Source organism: Megalopta genalis, chromosome 2 (genome assembly GCF_051020955.1).
Source record: "Megalopta genalis isolate 19385.01 chromosome 2, iyMegGena1_principal, whole genome shotgun sequence".
NCBI lineage: Eukaryota > Metazoa > Arthropoda > Insecta > Hymenoptera > Halictidae > Megalopta > Megalopta genalis.
The window spans coordinates 1,096,116-1,106,916 of NC_135014.1; the positions used below are offsets into that span (position 1 = coordinate 1,096,116).

A 10,801-nucleotide genomic window follows, 5' to 3' on the forward strand; every position below is an offset into this window, starting at 1 on the left:
ATGCTAGAATAAAAACGATGACACAACTTTTTCATTTCTAATTCTTTGCCACGATACGAAGACCTTATCGTCGACGTAGCACAAAATACAAGTAAAAATACGAAGCAATTGAACATGTATACTGTCGATCAGGAATTACTATGCAGATCGATTTGAAAAACTGTATCTAAATCGCATCGTTTTCGATTTACTATTATTAATTACTATTATTATATAATAGTAATATTATTATAATAGTAGTATTACTATAATAATAATATAATAGTAATATTACTATAATAATAATATTATTATAATAGTAGTATTACTATAATAATAATATTATTATGATAGTAGTATTACTATAATAATAATATTATTATAATAGTAGTATTACTATAATAATAATGTTATTATAATAGTAGTATTACTATAATAATAATGTTATTATAACAGTAGTATTACTATAATAATAATATTATTATAATAGTAGTATTACTATAATAATAATGTTATTATAATAGTAGTATTACTATAATAATAATGTTATTATAACAGTAGTATTACTATAATAATAATGTTATTATAACAGTAGTATTACTATAATAATAATATAATAGTAATATTACGATTATTATATAATAGTAATATTACTATTATTATATAATAGTAATAGTATTACTATTATTATATAATAGTAATAGTATTACTATTATTATTATTGTTTTCGGTGATTAAAACAATTAGCGATCGAATCGAAAGCGAGAGGTACGAATTCCACAATGAAATCACAACGTGTGCACTTCAATTGAATTATGTAATTGATGATACACAATTTTACGAATACAATGTTACCAGACTTTGAACTATCGAACAAACGTTTTCTCTTTAAATATTTAACATTCGTTCGACGAGCGTAACTTTCGGTCAAGCTTCACGTAATTCGTTGGATCGTTGCGTGGAAATAATACATGAAAGTTATGCAATCCCCGATGACTCCGAAGCGGATTTGTAAATTATCGGACAGATTTCAAGCACGTCTCGATAAGAACGCGGTTGCCGCGATAACGAGAATTTATTTTAGGCGGACACGACGATTACGATCGAATATCTCTGTCGCGGCGCGGTAAAAAAAAAAGGAGAAGAAAAAACAAAAAACGATCGACGACGTTTCACTTGCCTTGGTTCAAGTGCAACATGGACAGCATGTTCACGTATTTCGGCTGTATACGTGTACGCCGGTGCGAAAAGATTTGCCCGACTTTCGAGAACAATGACTCGTTCGAGACGCAAATCGCCGGCACGCACAGATATTCCAACGCGATCTTCATCAGTTTCGGGAACATCGTCCTGCCCTCCGTGTTCCACCAGGAAATCGGGTTCGATTTCCTGTTGATCAGCTTCAGGCGTAGGTACCTGGAAGTAGATCGAATTCTTACTTTTTTTATTTCTATCTTTTTATTCTTATCCTTATTTTTTATTCTTATTTTCCATGCTAAGATACAAATTGCCCGCGTTCTAACAGTTCTAACAGATAAATTGACGCTTTTATTTTTTTGGGAGGGAATTTTTACGTTACCTTGAATAAACGTTAATTAATTCGTCGAATTACAAAACCATTAAATAACCATTTTTTTATAATCATTCTTTATGTTATTCCAGCAATTATTAGACGATGGCTTTTGTGTTTGTTCTTTTTTTTTTGTAAAAAAGGTTACTAATAAAATACAGATCAATAAAAGCGTCGATTTTTGGTGGAGATTTTTACGTTACCTTGAATAAGCGTTAATTAATTTGTCGAATTACAAAACCATTAAATAACCATTTTTTAAGATCATTCTTTATGTTACTCCAGCAACGAAGTTTTTACGTTATTCCAGCAATTATTAGACTATGGTTTTTATGTCTTTTTTTTGTAAAAAAGATTACTAATAAAATACAGAGCAATAGAAGCGTCGATTTTTGGGGGGAATTTTTACGTTACCTTGAATAAACGTTAATTAATTTGTCGAATTACAAAACCATTAAATAACCATTTTTTAGGATTATTCTTTATGTTACTCCAGCAACGAAGTTTTTACGTTATTCCAGCAATTATTAGACTATGGTTTTTATGTCTTTTTTTTTGTAGAAAAGGTTATTAATAAAATACGGAGCAATGAAAGCGTCAATTTATCTGTTAGAACTGTTAGAACGCGGGCAATTTGTATCTTAGCATGGAAAATAAGAATAAAAAATAAGGATAAGAATAAAAAGATAGAAATAAAAAAAGTAAGAATTCTAAAATAAGAAAAACGGTTGCAACCTGAAAAGATCGAGTTGTCAATTTGTGGGGGGAATTTTTACGATACGTTGAAATAAACGTTAACTAATTTGTTGAATTAAAAGACCATTAAATAACCATTTTTTAAGATCATTCTTTATGTTATTCTAGCAACGAAGTTTTTACGTTATTCCAGCAATTATTAGACTATGGTTTTTATGTCTCTTTTTTGTAAAAAAGATTACTAATAAAATACAGAGCAATAGAAGCGTCGATTTTTGGGGGAGATTTTTACGTTACCTTGAATAAACGTTAATTAATTTGTCGAATTACAAAACCATTAAATAACCATTTTTTAGGATTATTCTTTATGTTACTCCAGCAACGAAGTTCTTACGTTATTCCAGCAATTATTAGACTATGGTTTTTATGTCTTTTTTTGTAGAAAAGGTTACTAATAAAATACGGAGCAATGAAAGCGTCAATTTATCTGTTAGAACTGTTAGAACGCGGGCAATTTGTATCTTAGCATGGAAAATAAGAATAAAAAATAAGGATAAGAATAAAAAGATAGAAATAAAAAAAGTAATAATTCTAAAATAAGAAAAACGGTTGCAACCTGAAAAGATCGAGTTGTCAATTTGTGGGGGGAATTTTTACGATACGTTGAAATAAACGTTAATTAATTTGTTGAATTAAAAGACCATTAAATAACCATTTTTTGAGATCATTCTTTATGTTATTCTAGCAACGAAGTTTTTACGTTACTTCAGCAATTATTAGACTACTATAAATCAGAAAAAATTATTTTAGAGTCACAGCTAACCCTTTGCACTCGAGCGGTGACTCTGAAGCACCGCTAAAATTATTGTATCACGCTCCAAGATAATTTTTATATTAACAAAGTTTAGATTTTTTAAAAATTGTTAAAAGTGTAACCGTTGTGTAAGTCGCGAGACTCAATTTCGTATGCATAAAATGCGCTTTGCCGTATCAAATGAAAATACTATAAATCAGAAAAAATTATTTTAGAGTCACAGCTAACCCTTTGCACTCGAGCGGTGACTCTGAAGCACCGCTAAAATTATTGTATCACGTTCCAAAATAATTATTACATTAACAAAGTTTAGAATTAATAAAATTGTTAAAAGTGTAACCGTTGTTACGAGTCACCGCAATACTCAATTTCATATGCATAGAATGCACTTCGTCATATCAAATGAAAATACTATAAATCAGAAAAAATTCGTTTAGATTTACAGTTAAAATGGCTTCGAGTGCAAAGGGTTAATCATTCCCGTCGAGTTTCTCCTAAACCCGCCCGGCTCACCTTTCCAATTCGTCTTTCAGCGAGTTCGAGAGGCACTCGGTCTCGGCGGCGGCCTCCTGAACTTTCTTATCGAACTCGGCCCATAGAGTGTCGTTCAGCTGCCGAGCGGCGTTATCGTCGCCCTCCGGCTTCGTCGCGGTGGCCCGCGGGCCGCAGTAGCCGTTGCCGTTCTCCCAGAATCGGCACCGGCTGATCAGCTGATTCTGGACGAGCGCGACGGACTCGTCCGAGCGGAACGCGATGTTCTTGTACCTCGGGTCCAGGAAGGTCGCGACCGAGTAGACGGGATGAGTCTCGATGTTCTCGAACCGTAGGTCGAGCTCGTTCAACAAACGGACCCTCAACGAGGTCACGACGAGCGGCAGTGCCTCCTGGTTGCCGAGGGTGGCCCTCACGCAGTGCACGATCGGTATTATCTTCGATATAGCGACGTTGCTGTCGCCGGACACCTCTTCGGTGGCCTCGAACAACGGCTTCAGGACCTGAACCGTTCCGGCGATCACGGTCCATTCGGTCGGCGAGAGGCAGGGCACCTGCGAGGTGGTACGATCGATCATTCGACGCTTTTTATTGGAAGGTTGTGTTTGTTGACGGAACGAGAAACGGCCGTAGCAAAGGTATTTCCCTATTCTCTTATTCTCACGGTTCGTATTCTTTCTCTATTCATACGCGCTCCCGACTTCCTCGTTCCATCTATACGCTAATAATATTACGTTGATCGGTGCTTGGAACGCTTTGGAACGCTTCAGAATGCTTTGGAACGCTTCAGAACGCTTTGAAACGCTTCGGAACGCAACACTGGGCTCCGCCTCCTGACTACCGCCGCAGCGTCTCGCTCCCCACGCTGCTTCCACTGACTCACCGACGCAGCGTCCCGCTCCCCGCGCTGCCCCGCCAGCTCCCCGCCGCAGCGTCTCGCTCCCGCGCTGCTTCCACTGACTCACCGCAGCAGCATCCCGCTCCCCGCGCTGCCCCACCGACTCACCGCCGCAGCGCCTCGCTCCCGCGCTCCTTCGCGTTGCTAGGCAACGCGGAGAGCGCGTCTCGCAGCGTCTCTATAGTCGGGTAGTCGGGAGGCGGAGCCCGATGTTGCGTTCCGAAGCGTTCCTCGCACTGATCTAGATAGTACCACACACGCTCACTCCTAGACTGCGGATCTTTATGCCAAATAAAAATCGTCTTCGTTAACCACACAATACAGGCATTGCGCAGACGTTTTTGCATTTGATCCGCGCATTTAACACGTTCCGTGCCGAGCTTTTTTTACTCGAATCTTCACACTTTGATATTTTACTAAAACTTGATGTATTACGTGCAATTATTAATTCTCGTACACATAACAACGTAACAAAAACTTATCAACGCCCATTCTTGAGGTGGAAATTGATTCTTCGGTTCTAAATTTCTTGTAAACAATTTGTTCAGTTCACTAAGTAAACGGAACGTGTTAAAATGCATAAAATCCGCGGTCCACTCGTCACACGCGTCACGAACCTCAAGCTACACATGTGAACGCACCAACGCGTACTCCACGAACACAATTTTACAACACCTGTGACTGGTCCGCGCGCATCGCCGACAAGATAGATCGCTGATCCAGGATACCGCACAGCATCGAGTACGTGGACCTCCAGTTGCCGGCGACGTCGCGTTTCAAGTACGCAGCCTTCGACAAGTTCTGACGGGCTCGCTCGTTCTTCAACGCTTCGGCCACGACGTGGCTCGATCTGCAGAGGTCGACGATGTCCCGGCACTTCTCGAACACGTCGAGCACGCCCCTGGTCCCCTGGATCGCCTCGTGCACCGCCATGTTCAACGCGCTCGCGAAGCAGAAGATCTGCCGCCGCGACGACGTCGAAGCCGCGCTGCTCGCCGACGTGACGCTGTCCACGCGGTTCAGGACGATCGTTCTGATCTTCCCGGTGATTCTCCACATCTCCGCGGTCCGCTCGACGATCTCGTGCAGGTTCTCGGCGGCGTGCCGATCCGGCACGTACGACACCTGCGACCAACGGTTGCGATTTCACGGACGATTAAAGGAGGAGATTAGCGCGGAGCGTTAAATTAAATTATTTAGTTCATTTATTCATGTATACAGGGTGTTCCATAATTATGTTAATACTCGGAACGAAGTGATTCCTGAGGTGATTTCAAGTAACTTTTTCCTTAGCGAAAATGTTCTACGAGGCTTCGTTTACGAGTTATTCACGAAAAATCGCTGACCAATGACAGGCGAGCGCGGCTGGCGCTACGCGGCCGAGCCAATCGGCGGAGCTGGGCGTCGCGCGCTCGTTGGCTCGGCCGCCTCGCGCCAGCCGCGCTCGCCTCTCATTGGTCACCGTTCGTTCGCCGATAACTCGAAAACGGAGCCGCGGATCGCATTTTCGCAAAGGAAAAAGTTGCTTGAAATCGCCTCGGGAACCTCCCGGGAGTGCCATAATTATGGATACTATAATTATATATTTCGGCACGTGTATACGAAGCGCACGTGTACCCACGCGTGTTTTTACTATCGAAACGACGATCCACACCTGCAACGTGTTCTCTTGGAGCGCCTCCTCGGCGAAATAGTGCGCGGAGATCGCCAGAAACGACATTTTCTGGTTCGCCTCTGTCCACGAGTCGATCGCGAGATGGATGCTGTCCACTCTGGACAGTTTCTCGGAGATGGTCTTGCACGTGGTCGCGTACAACACCGGCAGATATTTGGACGTCAGGGCGTTGCGGCTCGGCAGCGTGTATCTCTCGTCCAAGGTCTTCACGAAGCCGACGAATCCACGGCCGTTCACGATCGAGAACGCGTGCACGTCGCCGGCTATCATCAGTAGCAGCGAGTTCGTTATTTCTTGGGCTCGCTGGGAGTCCGTGGAGTACGGTTGCACCTTGTTCTGCGTCGCGGCGGTGCTCGATGCGGCCGCGCTGCTTCGGCCCGAAACGCTCGGCCGTTCCGCCTCGGCCGAATTCGACGCCGCCGACGCCGCGATGTTACCCAGGATCTTCTTGTGATGGATGCGAATGTGCGACCACAGGTTCGTCGTGTTCCTGCAGTACGGTAGCACCAGGTTGCACGCGTTGCACTTCACCATCGTGCTGCTGCCGTGCTCGACGAACTCCGAGAAGTGCAGCCAGATCGCGCTTCTCTTCGCTCGCGCTTTAGGCATCTCGCTCTCGACGAACCGAAAAAAACTGTTCCAAATACTGCACTGGGAGACCTTTTTCTCGTGTCTACGAACTTATCGGAACGCGCGCCGCGTTTAATCTTCCGCGGATCGCGGTTACGCGTTGAATAAATCGCACGCGTGTCTGTTCGTCCGTTTGCTCGGAATATTCCGATTTTTCGATCCCGGCTCGCCCGCGAGCGTCTTCGCTTCTTTCTATCGGATATCTGATCGCTCGACGTTATTAGAAACGATCCTATCCTTATCGATAAGGTATCGATAATATATCGAATCCAGTTAAGATATGAACGCTAGGGACAAACAGTTGTGCAGCCGAGCCGCGCTACGTGGAAAAGAAGGAGTTCTCGAGCGCGGCTATTATTTATCAGCGCCTAGACAATTTCCGAGAACTTAGACGTCTTTTGCATGCTTAATTTGAGCAAATGAGCGACGTTGGTTGGATTTAAACGATAGAATTTTATACGTTTCGTACGAGAAATGTGAAGCTAATTGTGCTTGAGAATAAACCAAGAGCGCGGTGATATGCTCGCTTTGTGCTGAACTTACGCTAAATATACGATAAATATATACTGAAAATATACTAAAAGTACGCTGAAAGCACGCTAAAAGTACACGATAAATGCACGAAACGCATACACGCGAGACAGAAGTCTGACCGAGCAATCTCCTAGCGGTGTACCTTGGGTTGTTTCTAACGACACCGGCACACTTGTCGTTCAAAGCGCTGTAACTTTGCGAGAAAAAATCGTAGCGACCTAATTCTGCCCTCGAATTAAAGAGGAAAGTCCGAGCTTTCCGACGCTGTGAACGGAATGCTCGAAAAAAATTTGTCCAGGTCCACGGAGGGAGTTAATCGTCGCGCATTCACGGTATCGCGAACATGTGCTTAGAATATTAGGATACTATCAGCAGTGCGTGATATTAAAAATTAGGCTACGTCATCGTAAAGCAGAGACTTCGAGCTTCAATTTGAAACAAGAGTCATAATTTTGTGATCGCTTTTAACGGAGTTGCAGCTGTTCGAAGATCGACGATCTTCCGATCGGAAATCGGCGATGCTTTAATTTTGCCGTTTAACGTAATTTCGGGGCAAATGTTGCAATAACATTGATTAAAAATCTGCATGAACGTCTTGTTGTTACTTCAATAAGCTAATAATAGCGTTTAGTAAAAGGAATCGACGGGATGAATATTGCTCGTAAACCAGAAACATTATATATTTTATATATTTTATATATTTTATATATTTTATATATTTTATATATTTTATATATTTTATATATTTTATATATTTTATATATTTTATATATTTTATATATTTTATATATTTTATATTTTTTTTTATATTTTATATATTTTATTTTTTTTTTTATATTTTATATATTTTATATATTTTATATATTTTCGGTAGATTCCGTTGAACATAAATAAGCAAAGTATAATTATGCGAACCAAAGAAACTATACTTTTACGGTCCCGAGAGCTCCGACCGGGTGCCAGGTTCCCTTTAAAAATATCCAGCTGCATAAACGTCGGTTGTTCGTTATTAAGCAATAAATAATTGAGCGCGTGGAAATCGGTCGGAAGCGAACGCGTTATCCCTCTTAAAGCCGGCGGACGATCTACGGCACCGTTCGATACAGGTGGCCACGATAATTCAGAACTCTTTAAAAAGTGTTTGGTTTCGTTCCAATTATTAATACAAGCTGCTGGAAACTTGAACTCGTACGCGGCGTGGCGCGGCGCGGCGCGGCGCGGCACGACGTGCATGTAAAAATTAGCGATGCATCCCCGTTGCACCGGGAACGGCACGCGCGTGTCTTAAACTGGGCCAAGTGCACGATAACAAATAATTCGTGAGCCTGACCCGATCCGGTTTAATGTACGCGGCACTGCACGGCACGGCACGGCACCGACGTCGTCGTTCTCCCGTCGCCGTCGCCGCCGTCGTCGCCCCTTTTTTAACGATATTTTATAACGCATCGATAGGTCGAAGTAAACGCGCACGTACGATCGAACGATTTAGCGGATCGGCCCCCGAAATTTCCGAATATCGCGTGACACTTTAACGCGCAAATTGCAGCGGCCGTTTCGAACGGGTACCTGCTACACACGGAGATCGGCCGGCCACATTAAAAACGTCGAACGCCGGATGATTTAATGGGCACGCTTCTCGATCGATTTTTAATCCACGCCGATTTTCTCCTGGAAATCGACCGACCGGCCGGCAGATTCCGGCGAAAGACACCGCACCCGGCGTGTGCAACGCGAACCTCCGTTCGGACTTAGCTGAACACCGAACTCGGCGATTTTTTGGCAGGCGAAAAGACCTCCAAATGCTCCCGGAATTTCCTCGTCGGCTGTATCGAAATTTATTGCGCGCGCTGTTTCTGGAAACGATGACTTTATTTCGTGGGTGCCATTTTAATTGAACGTTTTCACGCATCGAAAGTCGATTATAGGAGATTCGGTCATTTCGCCGAGAAGTGTTTGGAATCGGAATGGAAACGCGCAGATCCGAGAATACTAAGTCGCGCTGAGATACGATTTTTTTTAGCCTCGAGGCTCGTTTTTATGGGAAATCATGGCTGTTGGCGAAGAAAAAGGCTGCGGCTACTATTTGAAGGCAATTGAGAGGCCACGTGAAACGATTCGAAGGTAATTCGGAGGACATGTGACACGATTCGAAGGCAATAGGTGGCCACGTGACACGATTCGAAGGCAATTCGGAGGCCACATGACACGAACATAGCACAGAAAATTGAATATAAATTGGTCAAATTCGAGTGACGATAACTCCGCGACAAATCATCCTAGGATGATCACCTTTCTCTCAAATTAAAGCTTGAAACTTCTACTTTCAGGAGCCGTTTCTTGATTACTCTAATATTTCCTAACCGATGTCGTATACACCGTTCGAAGGAAGTGTAGCATAACAAACATTTGGATGAAAACTGGCCACAATTAACCTTGACATAACTTCGCGACAAATCATCTTAGGATGATCACCTCTATCTCAAATTAAAGCTTGAAACTTCTACTTTCAGGAGCCGTTTCTTGATTACTCTAACATTTCCTAACCGATGTCTTATACACCGTTCGAAGGAAGTGTAGCATAACAAACATTTGGATGAAAACTGGCCACAATTAACCTTGACATAACTTCGCGACAAATTATCTTAGGATGATCACCTCTATCTCAAATTAAAGCTTGAAACTTCTACTTTCAGGAGCCGTTTCTTGATTACTCTAACATTTTCTAACCGATATCTTATACCCCGTTCGAAGGAAGTGTAGCATAACAAACATTTGGATGAAAACTGGCCACAATTAACCTTGACATAACTTCGCGACAAATCATCTTAGGATGATCACCTCTATCTCAAATTAAAGCTTGAAACTTCTACTTTCAGGTGCCGTTTCTTGATTACTCTAACATTTCCTAACCGATGTCTTATACACCGTTCGAAGGAAGTGTAGCATAACAAACATTTGGATGAAAACTGGCCACAATTAACCTTGACATAACTTCGCGACAATTCATCTTAGGATGATCACCTCTATCTCAAATTAAAGCTTGAAACTTCTACTTTCAGGTGCCGTTTCTTGATTACTCTAACATTTCCTAACCGATGTCTTATACACCGTTCGAAGGAAGTGTAGCATAACAAACATTTGGATGAAAACTGGCCACAATTAACCTTGACATAACTTCGCGACAATTCATCTTAGGATGATCACCTCTATCTCAAATTAAAGCTTGAAACTTCTACTTTCAGGTGCCGTTTCTTGATTACTCTAACATTTCCTAACCGATGTCTTATACACCGTTCGAAGGAAGTGTAGCATAACAAAAATTTGGATGAAAACTGGCCACAATTAACCTTGACATAACTTCGCGACAAATTATCTTAGGATGATCACCTCTATCTCAAATTAAAGCTTGAAACTTCTACTTTCAGGAGCCGTTTCTTGATTACTCTAACATTTCCTAACCGATATCTTATACCCCGTTCGAAGGAAGTGTAGCATAACAAACATTTGGATGAA

The 10,801-nt window shown here is 42.0% G+C and overlaps 1 protein-coding gene across 1 annotated transcript; it reads right to left on the bottom strand.

The window, feature by feature from the left end:
• Nucleotides 1-777: 777 nt before the first annotated feature.
• LOC117223460 (E3 SUMO-protein ligase ZBED1) lies at nucleotides 778-7,625 on the bottom strand. The gene is made up of 4 exons (XM_033475733.2): nucleotides 6,104-7,625; nucleotides 5,125-5,574; nucleotides 3,573-4,105; nucleotides 778-1,395 (listed from the first exon to the last, which is right to left on the bottom strand). Exons 1-4 carry the CDS (start codon nucleotides 6,731-6,733, stop codon nucleotides 1,152-1,154), a joined length of 1,857 nt encoding a protein of 618 aa, XP_033331624.2. The 5' UTR covers nucleotides 6,734-7,625; the 3' UTR covers nucleotides 778-1,151.
• Nucleotides 7,626-10,801: the final 3,176 nt, after the last annotated feature.